The sequence below is a fragment of the Haliotis rubra genome, unplaced genomic scaffold (assembly GCF_003918875.1).
Source record: "Haliotis rubra isolate DU_JTF1 unplaced genomic scaffold, ASM391887v1 Scf936, whole genome shotgun sequence".
Lineage (NCBI taxonomy): Eukaryota > Metazoa > Mollusca > Gastropoda > Lepetellida > Haliotidae > Haliotis > Haliotis rubra.
In genome coordinates, this window is record NW_025767675.1 from 209,437 (window position 1) to 234,526 (window position 25,090).

The window sequence follows — 25,090 nt, forward strand, 5'->3', positions numbered from 1 at the left end:
ATCCAAAAAATCACCTCACGAATACATATCTATCCGTATATTATGCATACGGATCCCACATCCGTATTTGTCGACCCAAGACCGAATTTTAATGTTATCTCCTTGTCATTATCGATAAATGACCTATGTTAAGGGTAAAGACGTATGGAAATAAGTACGTATAAGTGTAAACATGAATACGGTTGCACGACAAGGACATAGATAGGATACGGATAAGGGCGCGAAATAAACGAGCAGGTGTGATCCCAGCTCAAGACGTGGTTTTGATGGCTTTGCGTACGGAAACGTCCCACAACAGTTCATATTGAATTCCAGCGGGACATTTTACAAAACCAAGCGAATTTTAAACAATTAGCGCCACATCGCAGCACTGCTTTAACGCGAGTGCAAATATCGCGTTCGTTCGAATGTTATAAATACAGAGTATGAATAGGCGTGACACCGTGACATTTTGATAGGTAGGTTTTAACGCTTTTGTATACAGGTGAAACAAAGGCGGCATAATGTCGCTCCGTAGTCGCGTTTTCGTGACACTCCTGCCACGTTCGTGTTGAAGTAGACTAACAGTTCGTTTTATAAATTAAAATAAAGAGACTGTTTCCATTTTCAGAAACTTGTTAATCTGGACTTGTCACACATTCTAGACTTGCTACATTGGGTATATTTGTTTCAGGGTCTGTATGACAGACTAGTGTTGTGGCTGATGTTGCTTTGGGCGGCAACAACGTGGCAATGTTTCTTCTCGGCAACTGTGATTGCCGTATAACATGTTAACCAGCCGTCCATATGAAAGCGAAATGCTACGAAAGCATAATGCTGGCACTTTCGTACAAGCGTACCACGAACATTTGCATACATTCAAATTACGATGTGAACAGTCGACACAAGCACCGCAATAAGGCCTGAAAGTACTAGTTTGGCGAGGCGCTACTCATGGTACTAAGCTGGTTATGGCCTCCCTTTGCGCTCGCCAACTTGCTATATGCAAGACAGGGCCCAGCTTACATCCGATTTCCGGTGACAAACTTATATTCAAGAACCAATTCTCGTTCCCAATTGCACGACCTCCAAATATGACTCAATTAGACCGGACAAGTGTCCAACCATGATTGGCTGTCACAGCTGTTGACAGTCGTAATAGTTGACTAATTTGGGGATGTTAGGTCAGAAATTTGTGGGAATTCATGCAAGGATTATCGGTTCCCTTCTGTTAGCTAACGACCATGAGACCATTCGAAAAGGCATGAAACGTTGTTTGTCACCGGGAGTTCTAAGGTCTCACGATGTACGTGTCGTGACCTACTTAGGGAGCGTTCATAATTTATGGGCTAAGTGGGGTTATGATGATTTTAAAGGGGTCGGGTTGGGGTGTCACTCATGATTTTGTTCTTGGGAGGTAGGGGTCAGCAATTTTTGTACATTAATATATTAAAAAATATGCTTTAAAAAAATATGGAAAAAGGGAGGGGGGTCATTGACTTTGTACATGACATGCGAGGGGTGGTCACTCACTTTGTACATAAATTCTAGGTAGGGTCATTCACTTTGTATATGTTTCTCCATAAAATTCACATCATAGCTGTAACATACATATATATGGATAGGCCAAAGGCACTTGAACCAATCACATCGGTAAATATGTGACTACAATGTAATTTAATATGACCATGCCCAACAAAATTGAACACATTTCCTTTCTGACGGAATTGATATTTATCATCACCTTGGCAGTATTTCAGTCATGTAACGACTTAGAAAAGGAATAGTAGGAACGATGTCATTAAAAGTATTTTCTATATGACACTGACATTTGTCTGTCTATATACAAATATACTACAAGTATAGACTCACTAGTGTAGATGTAGCTACTTACTTCAGTTAACTGTTCTAAACTTGATTTTGCAAAATATTCCATTCAGTATAAGGGTACTGTTTACACATGAACTACAGTATTGTAAAACAAATTCGTAACCTTGAAAAGATTATTGTCATGAGTTTAGTAAAAGATGAAAATCAGTGAAAATTGGCGAATCCTTAACAAAACTTTACACCAAAACGCAGCTGTTCACATGAACGATATTTACACATGCTTTTTAGCAATTTAATGCATGATCCTCGTACAATTCATCTGCATAAGGTTTGCAGTTGGTTCCCAAAAGTTAGTGGAGAAATTCATCTTCGATGTAACCACACATATATACATAACATATAGTGAGTGCTTTAGGTGAGTCTGAACTTTTGATGGGTAGTATAGTATATGCGATATAAAAACAGGTATGTACTGACCAAGCAGCAGCAGAGAGACCAAGAGGACACGGTGCATGGCTGTTGCTTCTGAGGGTGAGCTTCTGTCTAAGGCTCTCTCTCTTTCTCTCTCTCTCTCTGACTAAACTTGAGAATTCACGTATGTATGTCAGGTAAGACCTGGCAACCTCACTCAGACAAGGATCTAACTTAGTCTATTGGAATCTTCTGTATGAACTGTACATATTGTATGCATGGAGAGAATATAATGTGGCTTATAAGCATCAACAGCCCCCACCCTTCAATCCAGACTCCTCAACCGTCAACACCCTCTTTCGTCAAGCACCTCTCTTTATCTCTTTCTCTCACTGTCTCTATATCTATATATATATATATATATATATATATATATACTTGATAGCCCTCTAAATCGATCTATGGATCTATATCTAGAAATATCTCTCCCCCCCCCTCTCTCTCCTCCTCTGTCATCCCTCGCCCCCTCTCGCTCTCTCTATGTAAACATATATACATACCCACCTATTCCGCATATATAAATATATATACCCCTCTCTCTCGCTCTCTCGCTCTCTGTCTCCGGTCGTTCTCTCTGTCTCTCTCTTACAAGAAGCTGTAGGTAATTGGAATGACAAGGTCTTTATGTATGATCAACTTATTAATTGTTGCAATAGCGACGTTTCCGGTGAGAGATACTTTATACCGTTTTCGCTACGTGACTGACCAGTATGACTAACCTATATATATTTCCAATTGTCAGCTGACCATGTCACCCGACATCAATATGTGCTAAATATGGTAGCAATGCATAATACAACCATTGAATTACACTGTCAATCTCATGAATTGATACCATTGATGGCCTGTTGGTCTAATGTGAATACCCCACCTTATTCAAATACATGTAGAAAGTACATGTATACAATTCATGCAATCAATGCAAGCGGTTGAAGCGTTTGGAGATAATGTTCATACATTTACATGCAAAATACGACCCAACAAGGCATGATACTTTTATACGTTGACTAAATTCTGTTTTATTTTACTTTTACCTTTAGTTGATTTTTTGGAGGTGGCGTGGGGTAGAGTTGTGTGTTATGGTAAAGGGGGTGGGTCGTGAAGACTATACAAAGTAGGAAAACCAAGTTCTATGGATAGTCAACTTCTTTATTGCAGTGAGTGCGACGTCTCGGTGTAGGTACTAACACCGTTATCAAGCAAGTGATACAAAGAGTTGTAACAAGGAGAATATACCTACTCTGTTCATCAATCTACACTGTTCAAATCACTAATTAGCAATCCAATGTATATCAACCTTTGTCAATTGTATATACTCACTATGCAGGTATGTATAGATTCTCCTTGTTTGGTTTTCCTTCACCTATACAACTTCTAAAATGCCTCTCAAAGAAGTTATACAAAGTAGTGTGTTCACGTGCCGTGTTGGCTTACATGAGTGAGTGAGTGAGTTTAGTTTTACGCAGCACTCAGCAATATCCAGCTATATGGCGGCGGTCTGTAAATAATCGAGTCTGGACCAGACAATGCAGTGATCAACAACATGAGCATCGATCTGCGCAATTGGAAACCGGTGACGGGGTATTCCCGTGAAGTAGAATGTTGTTACAGTATTATCTCCTTGATGTTGTGTTGGTGTTGTTAGTAAGTCACTGGGTGCTGTAGAATTCTGAACTATGTGGTGAAATATGATTTGAATTTACTGAGTTCATTTACTGAGTTTAGCTCACTAAGATTATAATGATACTGATTAATGTGTTCACTCAATCAATGAGAGTGAAAATGTTTAATGTGTTCACTCAATCAGTACCATACAGTACACTTACATACCTTGAATATTGTATAAATACCCTTAAGTTACAAGAGGTACCGGTAGTATCAGATTCACAATGACCCATGCACAGTTAAGAGAGTTCGATTGTTTCACGATGCCGCCTGGAAAGGATGTTACTTTCATTTTGCCCAGTGTGTGTGGAGGAAAACACAGGACGGTGGTGGCCTCCTGTGACAGACTACAAGAACAACCAAGTCATCTGACGCTGTGCTGGTCTGCCTTTATGTTATATAGTCATGTATACATATTATATTATATGATACCATAAAAACCAAACCATTTTATTACATATCGTTAAAATGTATTATATATACTCATGCCAATAATGGTTGTCACTCTCCTCCACCCCAACCTCATTAATACACACCTCACACCCCCACTTCACACCCTCTCCAATTTAAAAATTGAAGGGGGTGACAACCATTATTGGCATGAGTATAATGAATCATTATACCATAAAAACCAAAGTTACGATTGTCAGCAGGTGATTTTCCAACTTTTCTGTTTTTGCATTTTAGGTGAAAGATGTCTGGCTCGAAATCCTAGAAGACATACCCCAGGACAACAGATGTCAGCAGGTGGCAGACTACATGACCACGAACATGAAGCTGACCTCCGAGAATGGAACCATCATCACCAGGCCTTGACGGAAATGCCTCCAAGTTCACTCCTGTGTTTTTACAGTTCTACTTCATGGAAACTAACCCCGATGACATGTGTCAACCAAGCCAGCGAGCCTGACCAGCCGATCCCGTTGGGCCTCTCTTACGACAAGCATGGGTTACTGAAGATCAATATTCTAACCCGGACCTTCACGGGTCTATTGAAATGAGTGAACTAAATTATCATATTATTAATCAAAGTCATAGAGTGAACCCGCTCACTAACATGGATTCACTTACATACTAGTACACACGTCTTATTTCGCTTCATGTGTGAACACACTTTACATTTTGTAGAAAACCAGTGTCTTAATCCTTTATAACGACACTGTTGTCACAACATCAAACATCATTTGACGGATTTGTACCTCGTTCCAAAGGTCTAACTTACGGGACTAGCCCGTTCAGCGCCATATAAGTGGCCTTATTAATTATATAATAATTAATTGATATTTATTTCAATTCCCCGGCAGCCGAAACCTGCATCTGTTGATCGTATACACTACTGCCCAGAAGTGAATGAATGAATGAATAGTCCATCCCATGTCGTCTGACAAAATATCCACTTGCACAGTTTTTGATCGATTGGGTCATTGGTTGAAGAGATATTTACTAAAAACCGGGTCCACATGCATTTCAGGCCAAACTATAGTGTCCAGTGAAGTCTGGAGCACCATTCTATGTTGTTGGTAGTGTATGCAGTGGGATATGTTCAGGGGTGTTTTTTGTTTCGATGCATGTGCATTTGTCCGTTTGTTTGTTTTATTCTATGTAGAAGGGGATTTAATTACCAGCCAGCGAGCCTGACCACCCGATCCCGTTAGTCGCCTCTTACGACAAGCATGGGTTACTGAAGATTCATTCTCATCCGGACCTTCAAGAGTCCAAACACACAGACATGAGTAGGGAACCATATGAACTCGTCTAATATGCAACATCACGGCGAGAATGGGCTTCACATTCTGCTCTAAGGAGTGTAGGGAACCATAGAGTAAGTAACCTGGCTCTTTCTGCCTAAGGAGTGAGTGAGTGAATGAGTTTGGTTATTCGTCAATTTTAGCAATACTCCAGCCATATCACAGCGGGGGACACCAGAAATGGGCTTCACACATTGTACTCATGTGGGGAATCGAACCCAGGTCTTCGGCGTGACGAGCGAACGCTTTGACCACTAGGCTTATCCCCCGCCGCCCCTAAGGAGTGTAGAACCTGATCGGGTATTTCAAGTTGGATAACTTGTCCCCAATCCCTTTCACATTTGTGAATAAAATATGTTTAAATAAGTCAATCAACCTAAGAGCTTTTCAGTATTTCGTTTATTAGTTTAGTGGTTTTTTTTTGTTTGTTTGTTTTTGTGTGTTTTTGTTTAAATTGTGTATTTCTAGGAGGTAGGCGAGTGGGTCTGTTATAATTGTGATTTTATTGTGTCGTTTGAGCGAGTCATGGGGTGCAATTTCTGTGGGGTGGAGTTACCTCTGAGGTAAATATTGATCGGTTGTCTGGGAGTCTGTATGATACAGTTTACCCCGAGGGGTTGTGATGTGTGGGTGCCGAAACCTGTGCGTTTTGTACCCGCGTGAAAGGACTCGTTTGTGTCCGAAACCAATTTGGCCTGTCATCCTGTATGTAATCCTGGTCACGATGGCGTGTGGTCCTGTGCGTAGAGCTCAGGTCACAAATCAGTTGAAGTTAAGCAACGTCGAGCACGGAGAGCCCTTGGATGGATGGCCGTGTTTGGCAGCTTGACTCCTGAGAGTTTCTAGGACTTCAGTCCTGCCCTACAACGAAGCACACGTGATACATATGGTCTCACCTTAGGTAAAAGAATTTGTTCAAGATTGCCTCTGTTCACCCAGTGACTATTAACCTTCCAGCGCAGCATGGGTTATCTGGGGTAATGATAATCAGATTCCAGTGAGCAACTAGTCAGATGGATACTAGGCGCTATATAAATTAATTATAATTATTAGTGTTGGGTGTCCCCAATGTGTGTGTTTGTTTGTTTATTTATTTCCCGCGGGTGTTTGGTGTTTATGTTAGGAATGTTTAGTTTAGGTGTGAAGATGCTTAATGGGCAGGTGTTTTGATTTCGCTTTTACGACATTGGTGTTAAAAGTGCGAGCAAGCGCTTCGAGGTTTTTTATATTTTATTGAGGGTTTTGATCGATTGAGGGGAGGGTGTTGATGCCCAGAGGGTGTTTGGTAAACTGTACCTGTCCTAGTTCTGAGGGGATTTCGACTGTTAGTGCTTGTAATGAGATACGCGAGGCAAATGTGCGACTGTTTTAGAGCTTTGTATTGTATTGAGCTTTGTTTTTTATGCTTTTGAAATTTAAAGAGGCCATGTTTAAGATAAATTGACTGGGTAATTAGGCGCATATTATTAGTGAGTTTAGTTTTACGCCAATTTTAGCATTATTCCAGCAGTATCACGACGGGGAACACCAGAAATGGGCTTCACATATTGTACCCATGTGTGGAATTGAACCCGGTTCTTCGGCGTGACGAGCGAACGCTTTAACCTCTAAGCTGCCTCACCTCCCCGAAACCTGCTTGAAGTTGTCCCAGAACGGCACAGTTTGGTCACTAATAACACCTTTACAAGCCAAGTTAACTAAAAAGCTGTTCAGGCTCGGCTAGTAGCTTGGTTGACAAAAAGGATCGATGCCTCATGCTGGTGGTCAGGCTCGATTATTTACAGACCGCCGCCATATAGCTAGAATATTGTTGAGTGCTGCGTAAAACTACACTCACTCACTTCACTCACTCAGCTCACTCACTTATTTCCACTTACCACTCACTTCACTCACTCACTAACACTCAGAAGGCTCACTCCTCACTCACTCATTATGAAGTGATAGTCGAGTGGTTAAAGCGTTCGTTCGTCACGCTGAAGACCCGGTTTCGATTCCCCACATGGGTACAATGTGTGAAGCCCATTTCTGGTGTCCACGGCTGAAATATTGCTAAAAGCGGCGTAAAACTAAACTCACTCACTCATTTTGCTCGTGCAGCTGTTGATTATATTTTATGTACGCTTCGGATTATTACAATTTGCAGTATTCAGGTGAGGTGGGTATCCATTTCTAACTGTGGCATAGTATCTCACTGGGCTTGCAATATAAAACCAGCATAACTCAGGACTTGTTTAAACAACTACGCATGCGTGTAAGGACGTCATTATATTAGTATATTTGCAATCGACGCAACGTACGGTAAACCCAGTTCACTCCATCCAATCACCCTCTCAGTAAACAAACATGCTATGAAGCTAGAATTTGCCGTTTAAACTTGATGCTATTTGCGATTAGGTTATGGTGTCTGCACTTTATTGCATTTCCGTATAATCCGCTCTCTATTACCATGTAGACATTTGGAAGGTGAGGTGAGGTGAAATTGGGTTTAACGTCGTGCTTGAGAATATTTTGCTCATATGACGACGTGCATGACCGTGTATGTGTGGCTGCTTGTACTAGCTAAGACTTAAGCTGGTTTTATAGTGCTAGCCCACTGAGATACCATGTCGCAGTGAAGCATGAATACCCCACTCAGAGACACATTATACTGACTCCAAGCCGACCAGTCCGTGTTGTACCCATTAATGCCGAGCGCCAGGCAGGTACCAACAAGTACCATATTTTAACGTCTTTTGGTATGACGCTGTCGGGGGATCGAACCCGCGACCTTCCGCTTTCCGGGCGGACGCTGTAACCACTACACCATGGAGGCGGTCTTTGGAAAATATTAACTAATATTCACAAGTCATGTGACTAACATGCGTTCTGAAACCTACTCGCCTTTATAAAAAGGGTATCTAACGGAGACGCGTTTATTATTAACTCCGAACAAATAGAAATTAGCGATCAGGAGTATGACTGGGAATATTGTGGTTGTGATGACTGAGCACTCCTGTGAGCTTGAGTGCACCTCGCACACGTCATTTGTCTCAGTGATTGGCAGATCCAGATAACTGAAGAGTGTCAAAGAGGAGGACTTATGCGGTCTTTTCAGTTTATGACTATTACGAGATACATTTTCTGCACGACCCGTGAAGGTCCGGGTTAGAATGAGCCTTGCTTGTCCTAAGAGGCGGCTAACGGGATCGGGTGGTCAGGCTCGCTGACTTGGATGACATATGGCATCGGTTCCCAATTGCGAAGATCGATGTTCATGCTGTTGATCACTGGATTGTCAGGTCCAGATTCGATTATTTACAGACCGCCGCCATATAGTTGGAATACTGCTGAGTGCGGCGTAAAACTAAACTCATTCACTCACTCATTTTCTGAACGGAATTCTGGACATAGTTTGGAATCAGCTTTGCTATTATTCAATAAACGTTTTTGTTAAAACGCGATCAAGTCGTTTGCCGTCTCTGCGCACAACATAATATGATTTGTTGAAATATTGACTTAAAATACATATTTAGTGGGGCATATGGTCTTGTGCTTAGAGTCCAGGTCACAGATCAGTTGAAGTTAAGCAACGTCGAGCACGGAGAGTCCATGGATGGATGACCGTGTTTGACAGCTTGAATCCTGAGAGTTTCTAGGACTTCAGTCCTGCCCCACAACGAAGCCCATGTGATACACGTAAGGTTACGAAGGTTTAATTTTTTTCGGCTTCCTCCAACGGTTCTACATGAGTGAAGTGGCAAACAACTTGTATACATATATACACTACGATGGCATTGGAGAGATATAATTGAGGCAGGATAAAGTACAATACAATATACATATATATTCATATATACAAGGGTGCCATTAGAGAATGATACAAACATTTAATTACATGTATTTATATCTAAACTTGTATGTATACATTTACCAAATTTTGACAAATCTTTAGCATTTTTAGCTTTCTTTGAACAAGGTAATCTTTTAAGTGTACAAAGGTTGGGCCAGGTATTGACATACTCAGGTATATACAGCTGTCGCTGTTGGTGAAGAGCTTGGCACCTGAAAAACTTATCACCAACAGCGGGTGAGTTACATAATTTACATAAACGATCATATCTAGGAGTATTTGTCCACCGGCCAGTCTCAACGGGTAAATAATGGTTACTATTTAACTTACTAGTGAGTTTGTTCAAAAGTGCCTCTGAACACCCAGCACAAAAATTGGCGATGGTCATGTGATTATAACCTCGTAGCGCCTCACAGGCAGCTTGGGTTATTCGGGATAATAATGAACTGTCCCTGCTTTGAGCATGCTGTCGGTGTGGATTTAGAGCAATATAAATGAATTAATTAAAAAAAAATTTTTTTTAAAAATCATATACAAAATCCCCCCAAAACACTCATGATTCTTTACCTCTTTTGTTCACTGTATGTATGGTACCAGAAATACCAGGAGGGACACCAGAAATGGGGTTGACACATTGTACCCATGTGGAAAATCGAACCCGGGCCTTCAGTGTGACGAGCGAACGCTTTGACCACCGGGCTTCCCCAGAGGGCCGACTAGTAAGACAACTAATACCCTGTAGTTTTGTAATTAATGTGTTGTGTACGTCAAATTACCCTCAAATAGGTGCACAAAGTAGCTACCGTTTCCTGCACCTTGACATATCCTTTGCACTGTACGTTTCAGATAAAACACCAGTATGATGATATGGTCTGCGTACGCAAATAAGGCTTTCACGATTTTACTTGTTTGTCCTGAGTACAGTGTCAGAAGTGGCGTCAAGACTATGACAGACAAATCAAATTCATCATGTCGGTATATTTGTACCTATAGACAAGGTTAAATTCAATCCTAAAGGATTTGGAGCAAGCCTACATTTGTAAACGACATGCAGGTCTCTCCACATGAATTAAACTGAATCCTAATTTTTTTTAAACCAACCCAAATTTGAAAAAAAATATGCAGGTCTCTACACGTGGGTTAAACTGAATGCTCTTTTTTTAAAAACCCAGCCCAAATGTGAACAAAAAGACATGCAGGTATCTACACGTGGGTTAACACGAATCCTAAATATCTTAAACCAACCCAAATTTGAACAAAAGACCTCTTCACGTGGGTTAAATTGAATCCTAAAGGCTTTGAAACCAGGCTCAAATAAGAAATATAAGTTTGAGTGTGTGACACAATAACACCAGGACAAGAGGGCGAGATGGGAGCTACGCTTCACTTTTGAATCATTGTCCTGCACGTTGTTAATATCGAAGGACACTAAACGCCAAAAGAAACGTTACCCTCCTTCTTTAAGGTACCTATCATCAGTTTGCTTTGTGATGCGTGGACGTTTACTTCTTGGCCACTATACGGTGACCCCAGTCTGTCTGAAGCCCTGAATAAATCTTATAACCATGATACGGTGGCATCCAAGGGCGTTGGCAACAGCATTGCATGTCGACCCCCATCTGCACCATCCCAATGGCTCTTTCTCTCTCTTCAGCTGTTAATCGTGGCATATTTCTCGTACTTGTGTATCAGATCATGTATTCTAGGCTCTCTTCATACCCTATACAATCATTCTATATGTGAAATGGATGCAAATACTTCTTGAATATTGCTGCGTTTTGGCGCCTGATATTGCTATGTGTAAACAGAAAATAGAAAAATGTTACTAACGTTTCTTTTGGCGTTTAGTGTAATCATAGTTTATTATTGGCATCAAGTGTGTAGCTGCCAGTGTAGTTTTATCACCAATCCAGCAAACAGGAGGTTCATAGTTCATGAAATATTTCACATATTGCGATATAACAGAATAGGCCAGATTATCAGTTGATGCATTATCTTGTGACGAAGGTCGGTTTGACGGTCGTACTTAAACAATGTCGACCTGTAATCCAGGGATGGTTTACGTACCCCATGCAGTAACGACTAAACGGGGTGTACAGACTTGTCCACTAACTGACTCGGGCACATAACTACTGCATACAGCAGGTTTAACAACGGAGTATAATGCTTTAGAGTTGTATATTAGCCACTTAACGGTTTACATGTACAACACCATAACTTAATTTGGTATTTTGCTAGTGTTTAACAATTTCATTACGTCATCCTGTTCATATGCGAATGTTCTTTCATTCCCACAAGTGTTAAGCACTGTTGTCTAATGGCAACTAGTGACACATGTACCTGAGCATCAGTCGCGTGAACGCTTTCCGTTTGCCCAAATGCGTTGAAATATATCAGGTATTGAGTTTGACAACAATTTCGAGAGAATCCTTTTTGAGGTTGCTAACTGACACATTTACGAGGAATTGATCTTCCTGACTTTAGAAAAAACCTGGTTATTCACTGGCGTTGGGTCGATGTTTCCTTTTGTGATATGAAGTCACCATGTTTCATCATTAGCTCAATGTGGCATCTATCAGTTATGATACGAAATATATGTTTAAGCCAAGTCTAGATAACTGACTTCAGCTGTACACAGCTCAGCACTTGTGCACATCAGACGTTATTCAAAAGTACCATGTGATTTTCAGTTTGAACAAAGTTAGTAAATGGGGTATCTATGTGTATAAATATGTGGTCAGTCACTTCATTGTCTCGTGTATATGCAGGCGTCGTCGCATCTCATGAGTACTGCTGTGGGACAGCAAGTAAAAAACATCTACTTTGCTCCCCATGAAATCATTTTCCGCGGGTGTTCGAGACTGATTGTCCCCATAAGTAAAGACGGCCTCCGTGGTGTAGTGGTTAGAGCGTCCGCCCGGAGAGCGGAAGGTCGCGGGTTCGATCCCCGACCGCGTCATACCAAAAGACGTTAAAATATGGTACTTGTTGGTCCCTGCCTGGCGCTCGGCATTAGTGGGTACAACAAGGACTGGTCGGCTCGGAGTCAGTATAATGTGTCTGAGTGGGGTATTCATGCTTCACTGTGGCATGGTGTCTCAGTGGGCTAGCACTATAAAACCAGCTTAAGTCTGGGCTAGTACAAGCAGTCGCACATACACATACACACGCATGCACGTCGTCATATGAGCGAAGTATTCTCAAGCACGACGTAAAACCCAATTTCACCTCACCTCACCCATAAGTAAAATTGTCATGCAAATTCATTGCAGACATATATTAGGGGAGAGATCCTAACATAAGTGTTGAAGCCAATGGCGGATGATGGATAGGGTTGTTGATTAAAAGAATGTGAATTAAATATTATACAACAGATTCGAAAGCTGCATTGTTGTGGGGATACTTAGAGCAATATAGATAGGCTTACCTGAGGAAATGTGTAAACATCGCATGTAAAACAGCACACAAGCCCAAAATGTAAAACTGTAAGTACCCATTTCTTGCAGGAACGTGGAGAACTAAACACTGCTCATATTTGCACTGGCATGTCTTTCTTCGCTCAAATAGTGAAGCATTATCTCGCATAACCACAGTCTAGCTATCCCGTAAACTGTAACTGATTTATAAGAACGTCATCGAATCATATGTATTAATTATTGATTTCGATTACCGTTTTCCTTGATCAACCCATATCAGCTATAATATGTATCAAATGAAACGTGTCGATATTACAACCAGATTCATCAATTATTTAACTGTGACAGAGGTAACAGAGTCGGTTGGTCTGGTTTAACGCCGCTTTGAAGTGAAGCAGGTCTAAGACGCTTATCATTATGGGGGCATTTTGAACCAACCTAATCGGGACAAACAGGAATTCAAACCAATGATCCTAGGTTTCTGCCGCGCTCAGGGGACGCAACTCCGCACAGACGACTGTGTCATGCATGCCCTCTGTTTTTCCTGAAGGTCCATAATACATTGGCGTGTATAGTTGCTATTTTCCAATGGGAAGAATACGCCTCTTTAGAGCAGATGGTCGACTCACAGGGGAGTCATTCGGGATGTTGAAGTGGTATACACCACCATAAAATGGACCTGAGAATAGTGTATGTACAGAATGAAGATTTACGGCATGCGACAAAGACTGACGTCATGGTGGCAGGTCATTGACCTTGATCGGGGTTAGAATAATGGCGGCCATGTTTGTTTACAAACAATGCAAACAATTGTTTTGGGGTTATTAAGGTTATTTATTTTAAAAAGACTACTATTTATAACGCAATTGTATTGCAAAATGTTAATGTCTGATAAAAAGACTATTCGTATTCTTTAACCTTTATGTTTTCTTTTTTAAATCTCGGAATGTGTGAGTACAGCACGTTCTAATTATCAATGAAACGGTAAAAGTTGTCAACGAACTTGGATCATGAAAAGTAGTTCCGTCAACCAATCATATTTCGTCTCTGCTTAGCTGACCAATCAAGGTTGAGAATCACTGAAAAGCACATGTACGATTATCACAAAAATAATCACCCTGTATCCTCGCCCGTATGGGTAATAACAGTATGTATGTGTAAAAAGAGTGGGGTTGTAAACTATAAATGTAAATACTAAGTATTAGAACTGAAATAAGTGTTGACGACAGCCATCTCATGCAAGATCGTTTTTGCTTTTAAAACATAACACCAAAACACATCTTATAGTTTATACATGTGTCAGGTGGCGCAACACACATGTGTAGGTTGTCAATCCTGACTTTGAGATATTCAAGGAAGGTAGATTAACCTCAAAGGATATTCAATTGACAGGCATCCCAGATAGCATTCGGACGTTGGCCCAACGTTGGCAATGTTGGCAAAACCATTGCCAACGTTTGACCAACGTCTGAATGCTATCTGGGATATTGATTCTGCTTATCACACACTTGTGATGTTCTTACTTTCATTCATAGTTAACTTTGCATGTATGTATGAACTGGTAATGCGGCGTCAGCAATGCGCGTAGTATCTAGTACGCAGTGTGCGTACGAGATAAAGTCTGACAAAAAGCAATTGTAAAGCTTTATTTATCAAATAAAGCTTTTATCAGGCCCTAATCTCTATCCGTTAGTGTGCATATCACTTTTGAATCCCCAGCCAACTTCCTGGTCACTTTGACCGCGAGCCAACACTTCCTGGTCACGTGACACTATTGCGATCACTCAACAGTTAAATATTTTGAATCTCTACTTCTTGGGTGGGGGTAACATTGTGTCGTGAGGTATGATCAATAATTCCTCTCTGGCGAAACCTCTCGGCGGCCCATCTTTCAAATAGTACAAGTTCGGTTTGTCGTCTTTGATGTCCACTTTATCTATGTTGTAAGTTTTGATCGACGTGTCGGATCGGTGGCTCGTTTCCGATTGTCTCCTTCGTGTTCTCCCGGCTGGTAGAGGTACCTCACGAGAACCCGGTCGGGTATTTGTTTCTCTTTTCCTTTACGCGATGGTGCAGCCGATTCAGCGTTCACTGATTTCAATTTAATAGCGTCGGCTGGTTTTTTTATTGGTGAGACGAATGATTTCGTGATTGATAGCCGACACCACTTGTGGTAGCCGCGCGGCCCATTCGGTGTTGGGTTTATTTAGACTTATTTCCTTTGCGTACTGATGTCCGAATAAGCGCTCGGCCAAAGTCCTATTGAATCTCTCAACGATGGCTTGGCTGCGATGAGCTCCGGCCGCGCCACGCCTGACTTGGACGTCGTGCTTGGTTAGTAGTTGTGACACGGCACCCATGAACTCCCCGTCCGGGATTGACTTGCAGCTCGGTGGGCCATGTCAGCAGACTGCGCTTGTATATGCGCTCGAACGCATGAGCTACTTGTTAACTAACAACGGAAGAAACGTCTTGAGACTCAGTCGGCCGTTGGCTAAAACGCTAGGGTTTACGTCGAACGACATACCACCGGAAACCACCGTAGCCGGCACGAAATTACCCGATCTCGTTCCGTATCGTGAACTGTGCATTCATCTCGATCAGCTGAGCACTACGGACAACATTCAAGGTGAATGCCCCTCTACGCAGCTGCTGAGAGCCGTACCGGTGAAAACGTAAAAGTACAACGACGGCCGAACCGAATCGTATTCTTCACGCCAGTACAAGAAATTAACGCGAGGTACCATCTTGGAATAACAAATACGTATTTTAGATATAAAAAAAACATCCTATTAATATAGGGTACCTCAGCATAACGCTGCACATACGATAATGACTAGCGCCCACGGCCCAGGAATGCGAGTAAGAAAATGTGCCAATCTAACGATCTCCGACCTCGGGGACACTCGTGGATTCAACGCCCCAGTAATAGACTAAAAATAGCAACAAATGGGGTTTGGTACAACCTCGAACCGACTGGATTCTCAACATCACGCTCGGCTCTCCCTACGTATTCACAGAAAACAAAGACCACTACCTAAACAAAGTCGTGAACAACGGAACCCTGCTCGTGGCTTACGTACGTCCCGACAGAGAGGCGCAGTGTGATCATCAGCGCAGTCTCGAGTACGACATCCCACATGCTATCGAGTAAACCCGGGGAGCAAAGCGTGGGGTTGCAAATAGTGTCTGAATTCGAGGGCGTTGTCAACATCCTGGAAAGTCTACCGGATAATTCCACGCTGGTCATCCAAGTCTACCTCGGTGAACCATCATCACCAGTCGAAATCGTGAAAGGAATCAAACTCCGGTGGGCCAAACAACATCAATACAACGTTCGCTCTGTTTACGTGCGGGTGAACATAGATTCCCACACCAGTCTGCAGTGGGGTCACCGTGACCGTGGAAGACACGATATCACTCACCAAAATCTTCCTACCCGACAACATACACCTCATGGGGTTGAAGTGCACCCCTGAGAAGTTAACAGAAAGACAATTGGAAACTTTTTTATAACATTTTATATAAGCGATGAACAACCATCTTCCCAACGTCACACTTGGCAATCTAGGACACACGGAGGGATTCGATCGGCCCGGCAAGGAAAACGCCTTGTACGTCCTACATTTGAAAGACAACGTGTACGAGCGGGTGTCGCTGGCAGACTTTAAAGAGCCTGAGTGGTTGCTCAACGTGACCCTCACCGCACCTTACATCTCTTTAAACAAAACTGGTTTCGTCTCCGAAATTAAGAACAACGGTATCATTCTCACGTCTCTCATTCCGATTGATAATATATACGAATACGAATACCGAGTCACTCGGGCAACATGTTAGCTCCAAATGATGAGTTGGCATATTTAACGCCCGAATTACCCGATTACCAGCAGGGGTTTTTGGTTATGGGGCCAGACACCACACTCATCATAGAATTCTATCTCGGGAACACTCATAACAGTGCAAACCCTATATACGGGTTGGTAATAGCCTGGGAAACCAGGCACAATTACCAACGTTGCAGTATCGTCATGTAACCAGGATCGGCCCCCTTAGCAAGCCTCGAGGGGGTCCGTATTTTGGTCCAAGATATGCTTCTTAATGTCACAGGGATTGCCGTGGATGAAAATCTAAACCTTATAAGCCTCAAATACATTGATAAGAAATTAACTAAAAACCAATTAATTTTATCTGATAATATATTATACACAAACACAGGATGGGACTGTGCCCAGTCGTTGAAGAAGTAGCGAAAACACTGGAAACCGTAGACGGATTACGGTTGAGGCAGTTATGTGACGTAAAATACCAACTAGAACAAGATCGCGACAAACGGAAAGCATTATGTAAGAAATACCGTAGGGCTTTCAATTTCGTGGATGGGGCCGATACCGTAGGTGTCGGGTTGTTAACCACCATCGTAGCCGCACCTATAGTACTAGGTATTGAAATAACAGCTGGAGTGTCAGGGTTGGTGGGGTTGGTGTTTAAGTTTGCATCTCGCAAGTTACATCGTAAAGCGTTGAAACACAATGAAAAAGAATTCTAGCCGAAGCAAAGTTAAACACGATAAGCAACCATATTTCCACCACACTCAGTGACAGTAAACTCTCAGAGGAAGAGTTTCGTTTAGTACTCTCTGAACTCGCAAAATATCACAGAATGAAACAAGAGATTCGAACCAAGTCTCGTAGAAACACTGTCATCAGCGAAGACGAGAAAAAAAGTACATAGAACACGGGATACAACAAGCCCGACAAGCCTTCATTACGGAAACCAAAGAAATCATAGGAGATTCACATTAAATTGTTTCGCTGAGATCAACATAGCCGAGTGACCAGGAAAGTGTTGGCTCGCGGTCATAGTGACCAGGAAGTTGTCTGGGGATTCAAAAGTGGTATGCACACTAGCGGAAAGAGATTAGGGCTTGATAGAAGCTTTATTTGATAAAGCTTTTTTTATAACTTATCTCGTACCCCTATTCTATATACTGCTTACTGTTTACAGTGCTGGCAGTGGTAAGCAGGCAGTGGTCAGTACGTTAAAATTCACATTTTATGACTGCGAAACCCCAAAAATGCTGACGATCCTATAGACTGAACGACTGTGCAAATATTGCTTTGAAAATGGAAGATCTGTTAGTGAAGATGCCTTTCTAAGCTCTAAGAAGTATAATCTTAAACAGTATTTCAAGTGTAAACGTCTTCGATCGAGCATATTTCACTTGAAAACGTTGATGTTCTGTATAGCTCATGTCTATATTTATATATAGTCCAAGTGCGAAGAGAAACCTAACCGATTACTTTACTGACATGCAACTCATGCATTACTGCCTTTATAAAAAAAACAAAAGAAATTATCCAAATATAATATGATGTCTTCATTTCAGGCGTAAACCAGATGATAAAAGAGTGTAAATACAGCACTTGATGCGTGTAATTGATACAGACAAAATAAAATAACACAAAACAAGTGGCTGAGTCTTTAATATAGACTGACAACGGCAAATCTGCAATTTCTGAACACTACAGTAGAAGTAGACACACCGCTTGTCTGTTCTCGAAACCATATCTCTCATTCTAACCATGGCGGTTTATCTTAGAAACCTTACTTCTTTTGTTTCTTACTATTTTTATTTCATAAGCTAACAAAGTTACGGGTGTTTGATGCAACACTACTATTGTTTCTCTATATCCCCTTCTTAAATAGACTGCCAGCTTTCCCCTTTGGCCAATGTCCGCATCCTTCAATTGCATTGTGTATATGATCGAGTGGTACTTATGATACACTTGAAGGAAGATAACTCTCTCTATTAACAAAGCTTCAATTGCAGTTGGAAGATTGTCTGCATCACTTGAAATACCGAAATACACTTACGATTAAAGAAAAACAACTTCACTGTCGTAAGCAGATCACGCCCCATCACCACCCACCCCGCAACTGTCCAAATCCATACGAAAAACTCGTTGAATCAGGAAGCAAACAAACAAAATCTATTGTGACGTTGTGTGTTTGGGCAAGATAGACCCGCGCAACTCACAGCATGCTCTATATGTATAGTCACAACACACTCATTTCACTTCCTTGTTCATACCTGAGACCTGGTCGTCCTCGAGGGACGTTTACTCGTGCATTTAACTATCTACACATAGCGACCTGTTGACGCTAGTCGGTTCGACATTTCATCGTGCTGGTTATAACAGTAACTTCTTTGGGTTTGTTCAGACTATTTAACACATTCACTTACATAGAGTCTACTGTTTGCCTATGTGATGTAGATACGACAGCGGGTTTATGTTTTGGAGTACCTAATGGATTCACAGGTACAAAAATAGACGAAGACGACCTGACAGCGTGATTATATACAAGCAGTCTAGTCATGAATTGACGAATGTTGTTTACATTTCCTGTGTATTCAATGGCGGATGTGCGTGAATTTCAACGAGGCAAGTTGCTACATATTGAATAGGAATCCAACAGTTTAACGGCATGCCTGAACAGAGACGACATGTTCTGTATCCATGGACGTACAGAAAGCACGCATTGAACTTCTGATGACTGAGATCTAACAGCCATGCATGTTGAAAGGGTGTTTGTGATCTGTCTACATTTCTTCTTGGCTGTATATGGTGAGTAATGGTACAGACAAACGTGTCTTTGAAATCTGTATTTCAGTATGTGTAATGTGATTATTTCATCATAATTCCGGTTGCCGTATGATTTTATATCGCATTATGTACGTGTGATTTGTTGTGACTGACGTGCAAATGTCAAAAGCCTTTCATGCCGCTGGATTTTAAAGCTCACAAGCCATTTTAAACATTAACTGTGGTGTACATACCTTTGAGACACCTCTTACAACGATCCAAATCAGACTTAGACTCAGACTGTGTACAAATACACACTGATAGTTGATCACATTTAAGACAACATTACACATTTCTGCAGCGTTAAAGCAATGTGAAATATTCACCATACCTACCAGCTTATAGATGCACTAGTTTTGTGAACTGAATGATACTGTACATGCACCGTTTCATACAATATATCAAAACATTATAATGTTAATCAATATATATAATTTCTTATTTGAGTCACACAGAATGTCATGCTTTAGAGATGAAACTACATCTTTGCTTCAAAACTCCTCGTATATTTCAAAACAAATAGGGTTTTACCGTCAATTGGAACAATATATTCAAGTATATTTTGTCAAGTATGTTTGACTGAACGAGTTTCAATATATTCAAAGGTGTCAGGACTTTAAACAGATGTATAGAGGATTTGACGAAAGTCTTTACAGTACAGCTTCAGTGTCCTGCCGGTGAATGGATACATGTCGTGCACGAGGTGTATGGGGATGGAGATGCAGCGACATGTCTTCTGAAATCTGCTCAGTCGTGTAGTAAGCTCCTCAGCAGCAGCCAGTCTGGCCTGGTTGTCAGTTGTAATGGGAAACATTCATGTTATGAAGCCATGCAGGTACAGACCATCAACAACTGCAATATTACCGATGCTGCAGCTGAAGTAAAGTACAGCTGCATCAAAGGTTAGTCTTCAATATAGTATACCTGTATCAAAGGTGATCATTGAACAAACCTGTAGTAGATCTACGTATAAACTCTGATTTCTTTAATATCAGCCACTGAGTCCATTATAGACATATTATTGTAAATATTTACCATGAACGTCATAAACGAATGTGTAGATGCTGGATGCACAGCCGGATAGCAACTGCAGTATTACCGATGTTGCTCAGTGCTGAAGTAAAGAACTACTGTATCAAAGGAAACTTTGGTCGTTGGCGGGACATGACCTGACTGTTAGTAAGACACAACTTAGGAATGACGATATTTCTCCTCCCCATCAAGTGCAATCTTTTAGCGAAAACGTGTGTCGCCAGTGGGCTTACGAACGATATCTTCGTCCACATGAACACATCTTCATGAAAGTAACCAGAACTATTTATTTTCTAATAACTTCCCAATTTATGAAATATTTGGTTGATTTGGTACGTGTCATGTTATTGTCTGGATTCTGCGCATGTGTGACACGAACATATAGAAACAAACCCTGTCGTTGAAGGCGATGCTAGTACTTGTCTCGGTGAAGCATATATATGCTCGAGCTGGTCCCAGGTGGATTATTTCATTGTCTTGGAATATGCACATGCATTTCATAAGTCGAGATGCCAAAGAACAAGAAGCACGTGTGAAAGACTCAAGGAACATACTTAACGTGGATCTTGTATAACTTACGTCGAGGTCGAAAACCATTTCAGCGATTAGACACCAGGTCCTCGTGATTTAACCCATACATCATACATCAAACTGACAACATCAACAAGGAATGATCTTAATAATGTCAGTCCATGATTCATTTTACCTACATGTATGAGTCAATATTTAAACCCAGTAGTCATTTGTGCATTGTGTTACTGTTTCCGTAAATTATGATCACTAGCTCTTTGCCATATTGCGGACCATGGTATACTGCGTTTTCTATCAAGGTTTTCATTGTCACGTTAGGTGTTTGTCATTCTCACACATTGGATCTCGACATTTGATCTCATGCCATCTAACCTCATTCTCAGCACCCGTGTTATTGTAAACTCAGCTCACAATATACTGATAATTACAGAACGCTATCAGGCTTGAATATTATTGACCTGTTATGAATATCGACTTTTGTATGGTGTCACAGCCGTGTTAGTCAACTAGATTTGCCACCTCCTACTTCTTGTGGATGGAGATTCGGTGAAGGAAAATGCAACAAAAAATACATAAAATTATAGTAACCATGGAGACGGCTTATAAGGCATGCTTTCTATAATTTACATTTTCAGAAAGTTCATTCTATGGGGTTTCTTACGATACGACATGCATGGTCCTGTACGTATAATGCACGCATCAGTTGAGAAAAATGCACGATTACAATTATATTGACTTCTGAGCAAAAACAGTTACAATTCGACTGTTGTGACTTTGACGTGTTACATATATTGAAGAAGCAATGCTTGTGGTATCAGAAACATTCAGAACATTGACTAAATATAGGTAAATTGTGATGACTTTGCCATTTATATATAGCAGAAGCGGTCTTTCTAAAATCGTGTGGTTACCATGGAAACAACTCAAAATGACATGTTGCCTGGCACTTTCAACTAGAGATTCCGAGCTTTCCAAAGATTCATCTACCTATACCTCCGGTAGACGTCTTTCAATTTTTGACACCGAATACCATTGCTCTATAAGCAACCCATGCTTGTCGTAATACTGAATACACAATACCACGTGTCAAAAGTAAGGCATGCTACATTTGGGATTACACTTTCTCAGTGAAGTACACTCAGATTCTAGTACATGTGTACCATTTGACCACTTTTTTAATGGCATTGTGTATTCAAAGCTGTCGGTTGATGGAGCCGTGCCAATTTACACTTGTCAGAGAGGTACACAAAGTCCGTGCTCTAGACTACAAGTTTTGGAAGCCGCGGTGGCTGAGTGGGCTGACTTTGTGTGCTGCCGATTAAGTGCTGGACTCAGAGAGTGTGGGTTCGAATCTGGGATGGGACACAACCTAACAAAAGTACTAGAATCTGTACTTTACTGAGAAAGTGTAATCCAAATTATAACATGTGTTACGTTGTCATAAGAGGCGACGAACAGGATCGGGTGGTTTTACTTCAGAATTTCTTAAGTTCTTTTGGAAAGATTTAGGCGAATTTGTTCTTAATTCATTAAACTATGGGTATAAAAATGGAAAGTTATCGATCTCGCAAAACAGGGATTGTTAACATGCATGCCTAAAACTAATACACCTAAGAAATCTTTGAACAATTGGCGCCATATCTCCCTACATAATACCTAATACAAAGTTGGCGCCGCAGCAATTGAAAACAGAATTAAAAAGGTATTACCTAGTATTATTAATGAAGACCAAAAGGGTTTTGTCACGGGAAGATATATTGGCGAGGTAACTAGACTTATATATGACCTACTGGAATACACCGAAACTTGCCAGATACCAGGCCTACTTCTTCTCGCTGACTTTGAAAAGATAGACACTACCTCAGCAAGGTATTAAAGTTTTTTTAATTTTGGACCCAGTATCTCACATTGGATAGAAACATTCTATAACGATATTGAATCGAGAGTCTTGGTAAATGGATTTGTGTCAACTCCTTTCAAAATAGGTGGTGGATGCCGCCAGGGGGACCCATTAGCGCCGTACATCATTCTGCTGTGTGTAGAAATGCTGGGTATCACGATACGAAAAAACAAAAATATAAAGGGGATTAAACCTGGAAATATAACATATCGCCTATCACAGTTCGCAGATGATACAACTCTTACATTAGATGGATCGGAGAAAAGCCTATATGCAGTGTTGAATACTTTAGAACTATTTGCCTGTTTTTCAGGATTAAAAGGCTACGTAGTTAAAACTAAACTAATATGGATAGGCTCCAAAAGGAGATTCCGATATAAGATGTGTAAAGAATAGAATATCGACTGGTCACAAACAGACTTCACGCTTTTTTGGGAATACATTTCGATATTGATCTTGATAATATGGTTGAAATAAACTACAACGAAAAACTATCTCAGATTGAAAGGCAAATGAACATTTAGTTAGCTCGTACCTTAGCCGCGTATGGAAGAAATACTGTTCTTAAATCACTTATATTACCTAAGCTTAACCATCTATTCTCATCTCTACCAAATCCTGAAAAATGTGTCAGTGAAAGACTGCAAAATAAGTGTTTTAATTTCATCTGGAAAACAAACCTGATTAGATTAAGAGAGATTTAATGATGACCCAGAGCAAGGGGGTATAAAAACTCCAAATATTAGAAAAAATATATACTCACTAGCATTGAAAACGCACCAATTACACAAGTTGTGATTACTAAAGCACACGTAAGCAATTGATAGTTTTTTTAGTAGATGATAACAGATGGACTACTGACAAAAACAACAACACAGAGAAAACGCTCATTCATTTAATTGTTTCACAGTCAGAAAGGATCAAACACATGTGGGGTCAAATCGAAAAGTCAATATTGCGTGTGACCGCTGTTTGCATTAACACATGCAGTGCAACGTCTCCTCATTGAGTCAACAAGCGTAAGAATAGTGTTCTGGGGGATGGCATTCAACTCCTTCAGAAGTGCAGCCTCAAGTTCCCGGATGCTCCGCATGTGTTGTCGCCGAGAAAGACGTTGACAAATTTCGTCTCACAAGTGCACAATAGAGGATGAATATGGGGACAGTGCTGGCCAGTGAATTACCAGGATATGTTGCTGGGTTAGATACTGCATAGAAAGACTAGCTGTGTATGCCCGTGCGTTGTCCTACTGAAAAGTATGGACATCTTGGTGGTGATTGAAGAATGGCACGACGTAATTCTGAAAAATCTGGTCACGGTAGTAATGGGCATTGACTCTCTCCTTTACAGACATGAAGGCAGTTATGTGATTGTAACTTATTCCATCCCAGACCATGACACTCCCACCACCCCAACGGTCTGTCTGAACCACACACTCATCAGCATAACGTTCACCACGTCTACGCCAAACACATAATCGGCCGTCAGCATTACGTTGGTGCAAACGTGACTCGTCAATGAATACTACACCATGCCATTGTTGTAACCGCCATTGAACATGTATTTTAGCACATTGTATACGCTCATTACGGTGTCTGTCAGTCAGAATTGGTCCAAATGTAATAACGTCGGCCATGGAGCCCGGCAGCGTGTAGACGGTGTTGCCCGATGACCCCACGTCGACCTTGAACTAGTGCAGCAGTCCAGGAAGCCGGCAGTGTTCCATCACGAACATGGTCATGGACAATATGGTGATTTTGACGGGGCGTCGTGACACGTTGTTGCCAAGGTCGTGGAAGGTCACGGGTGCTGCTTGTCTGCTATGAAGCCTAACGATGGTAGAGTAGCTACATCCAAGTCGTCGAGCAATATCCCTGCTGCTGGTGCCAGCCTGAATCATGCCTAGTGCACATTCTCTTTCCTGAGGTGTTTTCCCCGGCATCTCTGTCCTCGTTTCACAATCGTTAGTAAAGCAATGAGAATCAGTTCTCATACAACTGCTTTTAAGGTCACAGTCAGCATAATTTCAGAACGGAATTCAATTT

The 25,090-nt window shown here is 41.2% G+C and overlaps 1 protein-coding gene across 21 annotated transcripts in view; it reads left to right on the forward strand.

The window, feature by feature from the left end:
* The window catches only part of LOC124264670 (cell wall protein DAN4-like), a 184,114-nt gene that overhangs the window by 36,626 nt on the left and 122,398 nt on the right, over window positions 1-25,090 (forward strand). For 8 of the 21 annotated variants that reach the window (XM_046699410.1, XM_046699416.1, XM_046699422.1 and 5 more), the window contains exon 1: window positions 19,087-19,564. The exons of 12 other annotated variants lie outside the window; for them this stretch is intronic. In XM_046699410.1, the coding sequence (XP_046555366.1) occupies window positions 19,510-19,564 (55 nt within the window). In that variant the 5' untranslated portion in view covers window positions 19,087-19,509. Of the gene's footprint in view, window positions 1-19,086; window positions 19,565-20,187; window positions 20,485-25,090 lie in introns of those variants that run through there. One more of the 21 variants, XM_046699406.1, reaches the window with a different exon arrangement.